Source organism: Brachycentrus maculatus, unplaced genomic scaffold (genome assembly GCF_059751285.1).
Source record: "Brachycentrus maculatus isolate JH-2025_06_01 unplaced genomic scaffold, ASM5975128v1 h1tg000228l, whole genome shotgun sequence".
NCBI classification, from domain to species: Eukaryota; Metazoa; Arthropoda; class Insecta; order Trichoptera; family Brachycentridae; genus Brachycentrus; species Brachycentrus maculatus.
Genome location: NW_028280979.1, coordinates 187,501 through 204,538, shown reverse-complemented (window position 1 = coordinate 204,538; position 17,038 = coordinate 187,501). Strand labels below are relative to the sequence as shown.

General features: G+C 34.7%; 1 protein-coding gene across 2 annotated transcripts in view; it reads right to left on the bottom strand.

The window, feature by feature from the left end:
* The window catches only part of LOC148306728 (uncharacterized), an 89,988-nt gene extending 78,004 nt beyond the window's left edge, over nucleotides 1-11,984 (bottom strand). The window contains exon 1 of one of the 2 annotated variants that reach the window (XM_088264491.1): nucleotides 11,285-11,984. In XM_088264491.1, coding sequence (XP_088120617.1) covers nucleotides 11,285-11,711 — 427 coding nt within the window. In that variant the 5' untranslated portion in view covers nucleotides 11,712-11,984. The remainder of the gene's footprint in view (nucleotides 1-11,284) is intronic. The other variant, XM_088264490.1, reaches the window with a different exon arrangement.
* Between the last annotated feature and the right edge of the window lie 5,054 nt (nucleotides 11,985-17,038).

Below are 17,038 nucleotides of genomic sequence, written 5' to 3'. Positions count from 1 at the left end.
ACACACTGTTTTAAAAATAATTAATAAGCCACTTATTGAACTTTTTACTGTGCAACAGATCTTTTTAGGTAAAACCTGAAGGTTTTTTCACCATTTAAAAATATTTAGTATATTTAAAAAATATATGAAACAATACATTTTCCTCAAAATGCAAAAACAACATTTTCTGCCCTGTAGCAGGTAAATATTAATTTAAAAATATGCCTCTTTTGCTGGGATAAAGTACAATTTCTGGACATTCTGATAACATGTACAACTGAAAATTGCCGATTTTTGATTTATGACGTTCTTGAAAGGAGTGAGCGAAATGAGAAAATATAAAAAAAAAAACAAAATAATAAAATATGACTAAACACTACATAATATATATCTGTCAATAAAGTATCATTTATTTTGGATCTCCGAATGGGTTCTATTTTATATATTTCAGGCAGCTGGTTACTTTGGGTATAGGCAATATATTTTAAGGACCTTACTCCAAATATTGATATATCGATAAGAAAATCGTTCATGGTCTTCCCTGCATCGACTGACCCTCCCACTATGTGATACGGTCGGCATAGTAGAGTGCAAATGTAAACATTGCATTGATTTCCTTCTTAGGAGTTAGCTGTCCCCGATGTTTTCATACGAGTATGTGGCTACGCGTACACGAACGCATCACAGTGGAATTCTAAACAGCTTGACGTATGATAAAGGCCTATTCTATACAAACCATCTTTTAAAATCGAGTGTAATTACTTTTAATTCACAACATTTGGAGTGAGTAAAAATACGTGTTTAAAAATCTTGTTTTCTCCACTTGGAAGTCATTTTTAACATTGTTGACATCTCAACATAGATGGAGAAGAATATAGAAGTCTCAATAAAATTACAATTTATATTTTAAATAATACTATCTCTAGAATACACCCTTTTATAAATGTATTATTTGCGCATATTTTAAATGGATCAACGATAGACAATTTGCGTAAGGTCATGTTATTGTAAGTATTCGATAAGTTACACATTACGTAATTCGACTAGAATACTACATATATTCATATACACACACACATGTGTAACATATATCAATAGTATGGTAGAGGAAAGGCAATTGAGAAAGATTGGGCTCATAGGACGCAGAAAATCTGATTATATTGTGAACCACACAATTGCTATGGATTTTCCTCGAAATACATCTAGAGGTACACCGAAAAATTCATAAATGCTTCAAAGATAACATGATTCCAAGACATGGTCAAGGTGACGTGGTCCATGATAGAAAGACCTTCAACCTGAGGACGAGGATAGCTCACCCCGAGTAGGCATAGGGCATAAATATTTTAAAGTTGAAGCCTAAGTAAGGCCATGATAAGCGGTGTTGACGTCACTTGGACAAAGTGTAATTTAATTTATCTTTATATATATATATTTATTTATATATATATATATATATATATATATATATATATATATATATATATATATATATATATATATATACATATTTATATATATATATATATATATATATATATATATATATATATATATATATATATATATATATATATATATATATATATATATGTATATATATATATATATATATATATATATATACATATATATATATATATATATATATATATATATATATATATATATATATATATATATATATATATATATATATATATATATATATATATATATATATATATATATATATATATATATCACTGGCGTGCCTAGGGTTTACTAGTAAGGCAAGCCCATTATTTTTCACATTCGGGAATACATGATGTATGCGCGCGATAATTTAAAAACAGTCACACATTAATTATGTATTTTAAATCATTTGGTTTAGATTTAGTCATTTTTATTTGGAGTTTTTAGGCAAGCCGGGCTTTTGGGCTTCTAGGGAAGTACCGCCACTGATAATATAAATAAATATAAATATATATATATATATATATATATATATATATATATATATATATATATATATATATATATATATATATATATATATATATACATCTATACTTCTTATAGTTTATTGTTCCAGTATATCCATATTTTATTTTATCGTCGAAAATTCATTAGGAATTGATTGAAGCATTGAGCGATTTGCGACCAATCTGGTGACAATTCTTTCAGTATTTAGCTCGCAGCAGAGTACCGACACAGAAGAGGCGACCGTCCAATGCAAGAATGCAGTTTTCTAGACTAATGCACTTCAAATCCGTTATGACGATGCTCCAAGCGTCAAGCACTGTGTCAATATCGTTGGCCGCAGAATAAGCCCATTGCGTTGCTAACTATAACATTCACAAAATTTTGAGTGTTTTCAAATACTTCACAAATCTGGATTATCTTCAATAAGCAGTTTTTTTTTATCATATGTTATATGTAACATCATATGTAACATCTTAACATATGTTTAACACTTTTATTACTATTATAAAAATAATGATAAAATTATTATCTTATCCGCACCCCAATGGTGCATAGGGCACTGCGTCATATAAACGTAGAGTTATCTTGATCGTTTACACATGAAGGAAAGGTGATTAGCCCTCCGCTTCACGTACCAGTCCAGGGTAATATTGAATAAATATTCCAGTGAAAAAACACTTATATTTATTTGACATTATTCCTATACTCAAAATAATAATAAATGTCCAAATTACTTTTTGACATCTCAACAAAGATAAAGAAGAATATGTGTATTTTAAAGTATATAGTATATTCATATTCTTCTTCATCTATGTTGAGATGTTAAAAATAAAATTAAAAATAACTCCTATAATTGTAAATAATCCAGATTTGCGAACAAATATTTGGACACACTCAAAATGTTGTAAATAAATTAACTGGTCAAATTATAGGCTAAATATAATAAAATATAAATGATATTTTCTTGCTTATCTCATGCGAATAAAATCCAGGATTCGGACCTCACATACAAATGAAAGAGTTTCTGCTCAATGAAATGATTCTTTCATCTCATCATAGGTGTATATAGTGAAATTCTAATCAATTAAAGCAAATTTTTTTTCGAATTTGAACAATATATATACATAGTTCCAAGAATTTAAGTAGAGTGGTTGACAATCATGGGTAGAATTGGCGAATGTCTCACGTGTGTAAAGTGATCACATAAACCGACCTATGACGGTCGTAAGCCCCGTAAATACCCAGACTTCCATATTCTTCTTCATCTATGTTGAGATGTCAAAAAAAAATAACATTCTTATTTCAAGCAAATGTATACAGGCTAGAAAGCATACTTGTCTTAAGCACGGTCATAAGCTTTCTTAATTGGTAGCATGTATGGATCTGTTCCTTAATATTTTCATAATGGCAATCAAACCGACAACATCTTATAAATAGTGCATTGTAGTCCAATGAATTCCTTTTTTGTTTGTGATAATTAAGTTTTGCATGTTTGTAAAAAGACACTGTTATGATTGACTTGTTTTCTTTTACCATATCGCTCACTCCTTTCAAAACGTCATAAATCAAACGGAAGCTAAACTGGCAGTGCACAACGGAGTCCTGGTTCCAACTCTAATGTATGGAAGTGAAACATGGAGTTGGCAAAAGAAGGATGAAAGTAGACTGAATGCAGTCGAAATGCGATCTCTCAGAAGAATGTGCGACAAAACGATGTATGATAGATGTAGTGAAATAAAGAAGGAATGCAAAGCTGAGATAAGCATTATCGATAAAATTAAGAAAGGTGTGTTGAGATGGTTTGGACATGTGGAACGAATGAGTGAGGAAAGAACGGTAAAACAAATTTATGAGGCGAATGTTAGCGGGAAAAGAAGCAGAGGAAGACCGAGAAAAACATGGCACGATCAGGTATGCCAAATACTTGAAAGTGGTCAGGTTAGGAGTCGTAACAATCGGCGGGTATGCATGAGGAGATGCATGAACGTGGAAGAGGCGAAGAATGTTTGCAAGGACAGAGTGGTGTGGCGCTCTATTCTCTCTGCCTACCCCTGCGGGCAAGCGGCATGATGGTTAGTTAGTTTTTTGGTTATAAATAAAAAAAAACATGATTTTGCAGGAGAACGTTTTTAAAGTTTAAAAATATAATGCAATGTATTAAAAATAAATATCAAGCTACTTATTGAACTGCTTACTGTGCAACAGATCTTTTCAGGTAAAACCTGAAGGTTTTTTCTCCATTTGAAAAATATTTAGTATATTTCAAAAAATAATTTAATTATACCTTTTCTTCAAAATGCAAAAACAACACTTTCTGCCCTGTAGCGGGCAAATATTAAGATAAAAATATGCCTCTTTTGCTGGGATATAGTACATTTTCTGGGTATTCTGAAAATATGCACAACTGAAAATTGACGATTTTTGATTAATGACGTTCTTGAAAGGAGTGAGCGATATGTGTGTAATTTCATGCCTATGCATAATAGTGACATGCGTTCTATAACTGAAAGCATGTAAGATAACCAGGCTTTACCTTGATTCTGTTGTAAAAAATATGAAATATTGCTTAAAAATACTCTTTAAATTTAAATTGAATCTTAAAAAATGAACAGATGAAGAAGAATATGGGAGTCTGGGTATTTACAGAGCTCACGACCCACTGTAGGCTGGTTTAACTGATCATTTTAAACACGTGTAACTATCTTCAAATGTACCCATTAATGACAACAACATTATACAATTTTTTACAACATTTTGAGTGTGTCCAAATACTTGTTCACAAAATCTGGATTATCTCCAATTACAGGAGTTATTTTCATATTATTTTTTGACATCTCATCAAAGATGAAGAAGAATATGGAAGTCTGGGCATTTACGGGGCTGATGACCGTCATCGGCTAGTTTAAGTGGCCACTTTACACACGTGTAACATTCACCAATTCTACCCATTATTGACAACCACACTACTCAAATTCTTGGAAATTCTATATATATGAACCAATTTAGAAACCTTGTTCTTGAATCACTAGAACTTCACTAGAGACATCTATTGGTGAGATGTAAAGAAGCTTTTTTATCAAGCAGAAACTCTTATATTAGTATGTGAGGTCCGAATCTTGGATTATAATCACACACATGAGAAACGCCAGAAAATACCATTTTCATTTTTATTATTTGTTTGAGCTTATAATTTGAAATAATATTAAAAAATAATACAATTTTTTAGATCTCATATTTTTACTTATTTCATCAAATCTGAGTATGTACATTATAATTACAAATAACATATTAAAATTATGTGCCCTCATTGAGTTTTCCCATACCAAGACACGTTGAAAAAAATAATCGGGTTTTCGCATTTGTTATGAAATACATGCAAGGACATACATAGGTCTGAAGGTAACATAATATGTATTTTAACAAATATTTGATCCATCACACATTGTGTCTACAAATTTATATGAAATTATTGGATTTCCTTTACTTTTAATGAACTCAAGTTTTTTTATCAAAACAATTAAAACGTCTTTTCATGTGTGAGTTCTCGATAGCATCTTTAACTGAATTGAGTAAGCATTTTTATTATGTAAAGACCCTAACTAGATTAAAATTTTGTACTGACATTTCTTGGTGGAACTGCATTTTATATAATAAAATAACTATGTTATTTTTTCCACATGAATTTTATTTGACCAGCAACCTTTCTGCTGATGTCGGTTACGACGAAGCCCGGTTGTTGGTCAAATAAAATTCATATGGTAAAAATTATACAGTTGTTATTTCATTATATAAAAGACCCTTACTATAAATGTATGAATGATCCTTCCCGACTGTTTTCACATACTGGAAGACGCCTGAAAACGTGATATTGAATTTTCGTAATGCTAATAATTTGACCAGCCATTTTATTCACAATATTTTGGTTGTGTCTAAATCCTTGCTAACTCAAATTTGTGAACAAGCACTTGTACACACTCGAAATGTTGCAATTTAAATTGTTATAAGAGTATTCAAATTTAAACACTTTTTAAACGACAAGACACACAAGGTGGCTGTCTCTGCAAAAAATATTTTCAAATGTTTATAATTCTTCTTTAATTATTATACAATATTTGCATACAATTTATGTTAAAAAAAATACTAATTATTGACTCAAACACACTTACATCATAACACTCGTTCACATACAAAGGGCAAGTCAACAATGTAGAAAAATTTAGAAATACATAAAAGTTAAATACTAAAAAAATATTAATTAATAATATACTTTTCCAAAACTCATCACTATTATTGTCTATGTTTCCATTAAACCAAGTTCCTGGATGATTTTTTGCTGGTTAGTGTTTGTGGTCGCTGATGAAAACATCTGTAGTTTTCGAAACTAGTCGTGTGAAATGAAACAAAACTCAATTAGTGGTTTAAAACAAGTGTTTAATTTTTAATAATCAACATAACATTTTACAAAGTTAATGCCGAATCAATAAACAATGTTATAAGAGTGAGTACCTTCGAAAATAAATCAATATTGCTGTAAGGATTCCATCGCGTTGGGCATGTTTCAAGGAGAGTAAAAAAGGTCTCTTTTAAGGACTCGTCATAGCGTCTGACGGACGTCTCCAAATGCGTGCAATGCCGAATACGCCAATTGACTTATTTGGAGATCCAAAAGTGAACGAGCTTTCAAAGGTGGGATCACAATACACAGACCCTCCGAAGTTCGAATCTTGGAGGGTCTGTAACTCGACTGTTGCAACTCAAACCACTTTTTCGGAATATTCAACAAATTCTAATTAAAAAAATAATAATAAAATCTCAACATAGATGAAGAAGAATATAAAAGTCTGGGCATTTACGGGGCTTACAACCGTCATAGGTTGGTTTAAGTGATCACTTTACACACGTGTAACGTGAAACATAGTACTTGAATCACTAGAATTTCTTATCATGGTGCATAAGGCACTTCGAAAAAGTATTTTTTTGATCTTCAAATGCATAAAAGAAAGGTGATCAGCTCAAAAGAACAGATCAGCTGGTAATATAAAATAAATATTAGGGTGGAAAATCTCCTTGTTTACTTTGACTCTCCAGGAAATCGAACCCAGGACTCTATGAAGGTGGAAAAACATATAAAAATCACAATTTTTGCCTCGATACATTTACGCAAGTCCTCATACATACCCGTCGATTATTTCGGCTTCTAAACCTGTCCACTTTCAAGTATTTGAAACACTTGATCGTACCTCGTTTTCTCGGTTTTTCTCAATTTTTTTTTTATCAAAGTACGATTAATTCTTGACTTGAACCATTATCCGCAGCCCATAGGGAACTGCATCAAATAAACGCAGTGTTATCTTGATCGTCAACACATGAAGGGAAAGTGATCAGCCCTCCGCTTCAGGTATCATACCAGGGTAATATTGAACAAATATTAACGTAAAAAATCACTTTTATTTTTTTGACTCTCCCCTTGGGAATTGAACCCGGAACCTCCTGAACGGTAGCCGAGCGTACTGACCATTAACACTACGGAGGCCACGATTAATAATTATCCAAAATTATTATACTATTATGCGACGAGGTACTAGGAGGTCTGTTAACATAACGCATGTGCAGAACAAAGAGTGCCATCCGAAGGTGGGGCGGTAGGGGTGGGGTGAGGTGTACCAAGGTCTCGACAAGGAGCGTGTGACATATTTGGTAGCGACAGGTCCAACAGTTGGCCCTATTAAGGGCTACACAGCCACCACCGCCGCGCTGGAGGGCGACTCGCGCTAACTTGGAGACGATCAAAACAAAAACAAACATAAACCATACGAAAATTTCGAGTGCAGCGACGTACACGTAACACAAATGAAATTTTCAAAAAAAATCTTGAAATTTTGTGAGATACAGGGAGAAAGAGCATCTCAAAAGGATCACTTATCCTTCTTTTCTCATTGTCTTCTGTATGTGTCATTTAAGGTAACCCTGACGTCGACTATCACTTGAGAGTAATTATTCTTGTCTTCGGCATCTCTAAACAGCGCCTGATCTCCGTTCAATATCGTGTATTCTTGAGCCAAATCTATCTTCTGATCACACCTCGTCGACCCTCTATTTTACCTTTTATGATAAGGTTCAATACTTCGTAATTCTCTTCTCTTGGCACATGATCCAGATATGACACCTTCCGGAGCTTGATATCAGTCAACAACTGTCTTCTTAGTCTTGCTCTTTGGAGCACATTTACGTTGCTGACCATATCGGTCCACGAATACGTATCATTCTACGATATAGCATATTTCTAATTTTTGTCGAACGTCTGTCCTACACTGCTGGATATAGGCCTCTTCGATATTCTTTCAGTCTGTTGCTGCTTGCAGGCAATTTTAACACCCGACAGCGGTTATGTCGTCGAATCACCTTTTTTTAGGTCTTGCGACGTCTCTCTTATTCTCCTAAGGTGTCCATCTTAAGATTTTAGGGGTCTATATTATCTTGTAATATGTTCTACCCATTGCCACCTTAGTCTTGCTAAGCGATCCATGATATCTGCTATTGGATTCCGTTCCTAATTTCTTATTTTGTCTCATATGCCTATACCAAGCATGGATCTTTCTATGGATCGCTGTGTGCATTTGAATTTTTCTACATTTTTCTTTGGTAGACCCCCAAAAGAATCACAATACAAAATTTGAAAATGGATGACGAGAAGGATTTATTTAATTTAAACGGTGTATGCTAGATGTTCGAATAGTTATAAAAACAAAAAATGCATGTCTGGGATAAGCATTATCTATAAAATTAAAAATGTTTTATTGAATTTATTTGGACAACTGAATCCAACGAGTGAAAATTCAGAAAGAACAGTAAAAAAATGCACCTGTGTCCAAAATCTTACTCAGAAATTTAGGTTTCTTCACTTTTTTGTTATTTTTATATTGAAGTCTGAAAACTTAAGTAGTACCTACCTATGGTTGTCCATAATGGGGAGTTTAAAGTGATTGCTTAAACTCTAAATACCAAGACTTCCATATTCTTTTCAACTTTAATGACATGTCAATATGAAATTCAATATACTTTAATTTACAAGCACACATTTAATTTACGAATAACGTACAAATGTACGAAGATCGAATGTAATATCACAACATAATATTATTATGTTATGTGGAGAAATATGAAAAACATGGATCAATGCCAAATTGCTTCGTTAGGGCCGTCGTGAAAAAATCATTGCAATTCTTTTAGTGGCATCAAAGGCAATAACCTTATTCAACGATTAACCAACTACTTTTTCCACCTTATTATTTTATTTTACCTGTTACCGGGATTCGTCATTGCTGGCATCATCGGATTGGCGGTGTCGGTAACGACGAAACACGGTCTTTGGTCGTAGGGACATAAAATAAAAAAGCTACTCGATTGTAGTTTTATTATTTTTTTATTATTTTTTTAAATTTATTTGATATATGTAAGCACAACATAATACGATTTCTAAACATTTATACATATGGCAAACTTATAGTTTTAGATTCGCTGTGCCTCTCCAAAAAAGAGACTGAGCTCCTGTGCTTGAAGAGGGACTTACACTCAAGGTTTAATGTTTTATATAATTTTGGTATAATAGTCTTTTTTTATTTTTTTTTCAAGATTTATATGTAATGGGCATTACATTATTTTTTTTATTCAGAATTTTTATATCTTCTATTTTTTTTAATTTTATTTATCAAACTAGCTTACTAACTATCCATCACGCCGCTTCCCCACAGAAGTAGGCAAAGATCACTACACTAATCTGTCCTTGCAAACAAGCCTCGCCTCTTCCACATTCATGCATCTCCTCTTACATATCCACCGATTATTTCTCCATCGACTCTTGACCTGACCACTCTAATCATGATCTCTTGATCATGCCAATTTATTCCTGGTTTTCTTCTGTTCCCATTTTCAACTGAATTCGCTAATATATTTGTTTCAAAGTTTTTTCTCACTCGTTCATTACACATGTCCAAACCATATTTACACACTTTTCTCAATTTAATCAATAATCTTTATCTTGGCGTCGCATTTTCTCCTTATTTCATCATTCAAACATCATACGTAGTTTTTCCTTACATTCATCTGAGAAATTACATTTCGACTGCATTCAGTCTACTTTCATCCTTCTTTTGACAGCTTCATGCTTCACTTCCATACATTAGGGTTGGTACTAGGACCCCATTGTGCATTGCCATTTTAGCTTTTACTGTTAGTTTTTTTTATTATTTCACTTCTTTCAATGCACCATTCACTCGTTCCCAGCATTCACTCTCCTTTCCATATCTTAATCAATCTTTCCATCCGTAGAAAACATACTTCCGAAATATACGAAATCATCTACCTGTTACATAATTTCCCCATGTAGGAATACTCATATTTTACACCCAGATCTACATTCATCTCTTTCAAATACCATCACTTTGGATTTGTAATACATTCATCAGTAAATCACTTTCTTAGCACACATTATACACTTTTGTCACCAGCGTCTGCAGGTTTCTCTGCTATCAGCAAGAAGCACAGTTTTTTCATTCAAACAGTCATTTTTTGTGTTCTAGCTTCAACATTTAAACCTTTCAGCTCGTTTAAAGACAGTTATAAAAATTGTAAAACGTTTAATTAGACCATGGTTGGTGTTAATACAGCTTATTATAACGTATGACGTCGCTAAAAAATCCTTTTATAGGAATCGATTAAAATGCTAAGGCCACCTGCTGAAGATCCTGGCGCCTACAGCTTTCACAATACAGCCATGTAGGGGTGAATAGTAGTCACTGCCCATTGGAATCAGAATACTCTTGACCCTCTTTGCGAGCTAATTGTATACAAAATCTAGTTTGTGATACAAAGTGACTACAACTTTGTCACTTTCATTTCGCGAGTAGTGAAAGAATGTCGGGTATCGTCGGAAAATTCGCTTTAACGGAATGGCTTCGCCACTATTGTGCACGCGGCCGAATACATATCGCGATAGTGAGTTGTAAAGAACTGGTTCTGTAGTAAATATTCGTTTTTTGGATGGTACCGAGTCATCCAGCATCCCGCTCGCCCGAGCTCGCGTAGTGGACAGTGGACAAGTTCCTTATTGGGAAAGCGAATGGCATTCGAGTCGCCTTTTTGCCTCGAGTCGATTGTAATATGAAAATGCCGCGTAAAGATGCCGACGCACTCGGCAAGCGCGGTCTGACATGGATGATGATTTTGGCCGAAGGTACGAGGTGAATGTTGTATCGAGCGAAGAGGAAAGCGCGTCAGAGAGACCAGATCTGATTCGGGAGCGTTTCTCTCGGTGGAAGTAAGCAAGGTGGCAGACACTCACCGGGTCGCGGGCGCAGCATGGCGCGGACCTTCTGCGTGAGGTGCCTGGAGCGGGGCGCCGGGGGCAGCAGCAGGCGCAGGCGCGGCGGGGCCGGCGGGGGCGCGCGCTCGGCCAGCAGCAGGTAGGTGCGGCCGGGACGCGGGGGGCCCCAGCAGGCGTCGCGCGCCACCTGCACGCGCACGTGCTCGCCCTCCAGCAGCGGGCGCGCCGAGGCGTCCGCCTTGAGCACGCGCTTGACGGCGAAGGTGACGGACAGGTTGGCGCGCCGGTCCGTGCTGAGCGAGCGCGCGCGCGCCTCGAGCACGGTGGGCGCGTGGCGCGCGCGCGCGGGCAGGTCGAGCGCCAGGCGCGCGCAGAGCGCGGACGGGGGCGCGGCCGCGCAGCCCCACAGCAGCGCCGCGCACAGCGCCACAGCGCAGCCCAGCATGCCTCAGGGCGCAGCGCGGGCGGGCTGCGGGCGCCTCATCCTAGCCCGACGGCCCGTTCTAATTTTAAGACCTACACTCGGGGCGCGCTCGCACTGACACGTTCGCGACGGCGGGCGCCGGTGCGCTTTATTTCCGTCATCGTCGGCCGGAGCCGGAAGGGAGAGGGTCCTCGGGCGGCGCAGAGATCCGGCTGCAGGACCGGCGGCGGGGGCGGGGGTGCGGAGGAGCGCTCGCGGGACGCGTGCAGACACCGCGGTGGTCGGCCGGGAACTGAGCGCGGAGCGGCGCGCCCCCCCTCCCCCCCAGACCGGCCGGCGCGTGCCGCATCCCCAAATCGCCATCTGATAGATAATCGAGCGCGATAATTAATCTGTTTACGCGCGCCGCAGGTTGCGCTCCCCTCGCGGCCGGCGGCCGGGGTGCTCCGCTCCCGCCACGGTCCTTTCCACTGCTCGTACAATGCGACACCTTTACACCGGCTCATCTGAACGCGTGTGTAAATATTCTCACATTAGGGTGAGAAAATGCAAATATCACAATTTTTTCTTTCTTTACGAAAAATTCATAATTTATTAATTTATTTATTTCTTCATATACATAATTACAAATTACAATAATATGCCTTTACTGAGTTTTCCATCATATTTTAAATTTTTTTTAAATAAGAGAATATTTATTATGCAATCAAATAAGACATGGGCGAGTGATGCTATGTATTTCACTTCTCCCCATTTCAATTATTCATTTTAAATTTATTTTATATGTATGTTAAATAACTTTATGGATAATGGGAGCTGTATTTCATGGTAATCAAAGTTCTTTCGACCAAAATGTTTACGTATTAGATTTTGTTTGACGTATTTTGGATCTTGTAGTTTTAAGTACGTTGCTCCAAGCTTATGTTAGTCCGAATGAGTAAAATGAACTACGTTCTGAAGAGACTTTTCTCATACCAAGATTTTCTCGGTTTTCCACTGCTTCTTTTACCAGCAACATAAATTTGTTTCACTATTCTTTCTTCGCTCATTTGATTCACATGCCCAAACCATCTCAACACACCTTAATTAACTTCATAAATAACGCTTATAATTCTTGAATTCTCTTCTTATACATTCCACCATTCAAACATCTATCATATGTTCATCGTTTTGCCGCACATGCGTCTGAAAGAATTTCTAGAGTCGGAATAATTAGCGGGTATGTGTTAGAAAATGCATGAATGTGGAATTGGCGTCTTCGCCTCGTTTGTACAGACAAAATGGTGTGGCGTTCTATTGTCGTCCAACATTTTTGGGTATAAACAATATTTTGAGTGTGTCCAAATACGTATCACAAATCTGGATTTAAAAATAAAAATAAAATTGTTTTTGTCATCTTAACATAGATGAAGCTTCTTTTCATCTCACCAATAGATGTCTCTAGTGAAGTTCTAGTGATCCAAGAACAATGTTTCAAAATTGGTTCATATATATAGAACTTCCAAGAATTTGAGTAGTGGGGTTGTAAATCATGAGTAGAATTGGTGAATGTTACACGTGTGTAAAGTGATCATTTAAACCAGCCTATGACGGTCAAATCAATTAATCTAGCCTATGAAGGTAAATGCACAGAATTCCGATTTCTTCTTCGTCTATGTTGTCATGTCAATGAGATGTCAATTTTTTTTTTGGTATTTCTTAATCCTTGTTTACAAATCTGGGTTTCTCCAGGTAGGAGTTGTCACTACATTTCGACATCTCAACATGGATGAAGGAGAATACGGATGTCTCTGCCTACCCCTGCCGGCAAGTCTAGTTGGTTAGTTTTTTTCTCATAATTGATTTGGTTTGTTTCTGCCTCGGATGAATGTATGGACATAGCGAGCGATATACACTCTTTGATCCATACTTGTTTATCGCTCTTATGAATTTGCTTTATTTCATTCACACGTGTGTGAGTAGATACGAGTATGTAAACAGCGTACAGAGAACGCCCCCCAAACTGTGGTCCGCGGAGCGTAGCGTGTACCTGCCCGCCATATGAAACCAATCGCGCTTCTTTTTTTAAGTGAAACTGAAGTTAACTTTGGGCAATGATCCGATTATTGACAATCGCACGAAAATTAAGAGAGAAATTTCATGGGCGCGTTACGTTTATAAGGCATATTTCGTTACATGAGAGAAGGAGAAAGACAGCTGTACATTCCGACGCCATGGGATTGGAGGAAAAGAGAGCAACGTAACTATAGAAATATATTAAAATTTAGAATAAGCTTCACATACTGTGTTTGAAAATGATGCGGAATGAATCGAAACACGAGTCACAATAGATTTAAAGAAGTAGTGGTATTTACTAAGTAAAACTTAAATCTATAGAATAAGATAATGGATGTAGATTTATACGTCAGAAGATATATATGAATACTTGAGGTACCTACCACGCGTAGTGTCATAATAGTTGTAATATTTATCATCGTGTTTCGTTATTATTTACGTTTTCACCAATTGAAGTACCTATCTAAGAAAATTTTAATATTGAATAACAGATTATTTCTTATGCAAATGTCTTGTTCTTTTGAGATGCCCTCTCTTTCTATCTCTATCTCTCACATAGGATCTCTCTTATTATTTGTTTTTTGAGAAGTATTACTTTTTTGTTTTTGTTTTTAAACTTGCACTATCACGTGTACGGTGCTGCATACTCAGTTTTATCATATATTTTTTTAAACATATGATATCTTACAAAAGTTTGCAAGAAAATACATTTGTGTTTAAATAAAAAAAGTACACACTTTTACAAGACCAATTTTTTTAAGTTGATTAATATGGACACGAGTAGTGTAACTGGAGAACTCGAGAACTATACATGCTCTCATTAGTACTAACATTAAAAATATTATTATTTTTAACTTGTAAAATGTAAGTAAAGAATATATAATAAGTAAGACTTCAATATAAATGTGTGACAACATTTGTATCTTACGATGTAACACGGTCTTCTCGTGTATTTTTATGACGGGAGTATATGCAGTGGCGCGCACAGATAGTTAATTAGGGTAGAAGTAGAGGTAGGTAGTAAGGTAAGCTGATACTACTTACTAGGGTAGGCAGTAGAGGTAGGTACTAAGGTAAGCTGGTACTACTTAGTAAGGTAGGAAAGGTACTGATTACGTTTTTATATGTCGCGCGGGTAAGTTAGCATAGGCACTGCTTTTCTGCTTATATGAAAGTAACGCCACTGACTATATTGCTTTTTTTGCGATTATTTAGAAAAATGCGATTAAAAAATTTATAAAAATATTAATTTATAAATATTTATATATTATACCTAGAACGTATAGGTGTTTCCATCACAGTTTATCAGAATAAACAAGCACTAACATATCGGTCACTCCTTTCAACAACATCATATAATTTATCAAAAATCGTCAATTTTCAGTTGTGCATGTTTTTGGAATGCCCAGAAAATGAACTATATCCCAGCAAAAGCGGCATATTTTTAACATAATATTTACCCGCTACAGGGCAGAAAGTGTTGTTTTTACATTTTGTAGAAAAGGTAGAGTTTTTTTTTTTTTTTTAAATATGCTAAATATTTTTCAAATGGAGAAAAAACTTTCAGGTTTTACCTAAAAAGATCTGTTGCACACTAGAAAGTTCAATAAATGGATTGATATTTATTTTTATCATATATTTTTAAACTTTAAAAACGATCCAAAATTCAAGTTTTTTCATGTATGACGTTTTTGAAAGTTGGAGTGAACGATATGTTATAATAGATAAAGATTCTTATATACGACTGTTCAATATTTCATTTTCACAAAAATGCCTTCATTTTTAAGGTGAATTCAGATGGATATACCTGTACCTTATATTCATCTGAATTCACCTATTAGGTACAGACGCGTTTCATAAGTACAACGTAATAAATGGACATTCGATGATTTTATAGAGGACAATGCTTCGTATTTTGCAATTGGATGTAATAAATTAATTAGGATCAATTAAAATAATTGTCCTAACGGTCGAGTACTCTCTCACTCTTCCCACACCCAATTTGGCGGTATTTAAAAAATCAGTCGCGAGTGTTATTAATTATTCTTTATGCTTTGTCAAAAATAAACCTACATTTATTCACAACATTTTGAGTGTGTCCTAATCATACTAAGAAATGTAGAATATTTAAGTCTTGGCATTTACGGGGCTTACGACCGTCGTAGATTAGTTTAAGTGATCACTTTATACACGTAAATTTAGAGAGGTTTGTTGAGATGGTTTAGGCGTGTGAATCGAATGAGTGAAGAAAGAATAGTAAAAGAAATTTATGAGGTGAATGTTGTTGGTAAAAGAAGCAGAGGAAAATCTTGACACGATCAAGTATCTGATAGTTGAAAGAGGTCAGGTCAGAAGTCGGAATAATCGGCGGGTATGTATGAGAAGATGCACGAGCGTGGAAGTGGTGAAGATTGTTTGCGAAGACATATTGGTGTGGCGTTCTATTCTCTAGCCCTGCGTGAAAGTGAGATTTTTTAAAATTTTATTATATATGTTCTGAAATTGTACAGTTACATTAAATATATATGTTAAAAAATAGTTACATTAACAATAATAAACATTACATTACATAAACAAAAATAGTGTCATTAATAATAATAAATCCAAATCGATATTTAATCTTAAAATAGTTATATTAATAATAATAAAACCCAAAGTCTTTTTATTTCTCAAAATAAAATATCAAAATGATACACAAAGTTAATGCTTTCAATATTCAAAACATAATATTGGCGAGAACGGCCAGCAAAGCAAAAAGTATAAGAAACAAACAGTGAAATACAGATAGGTGTGTAACCCAATAACTTGTACACTGTTTCTTTTATATATATATATATATATATATATATATATATATATATATATATATATATATATATATATATATATATATATATATATATATATATATATATATATATATATATATATATATATATATATATATATTTATATACATTATATATATATATATATATATATATATATATATATATATATATATATATATATATATATATATATATATATATATATATATATATATATATGTTTAGTCATAAATTAAACCCAACAGGTTGTTGTTGATGTGAGTGGATTAAAACGCAAAGTCTTTTTATTTCTCAAAATAATATAATAATAAATTCATTAAAAAAATTCCAAATTTTTTTTTTAAATGCTTCTAAAAACATTAAGAGATAGAAAAGTAAAAAAGTGAAGAGTGGGAGTGTGTGTGTGTGTGAGGAAGGGAGTAAAAGGGTAAGGGTATAGTATAAAATATAGATTTTGTAGGA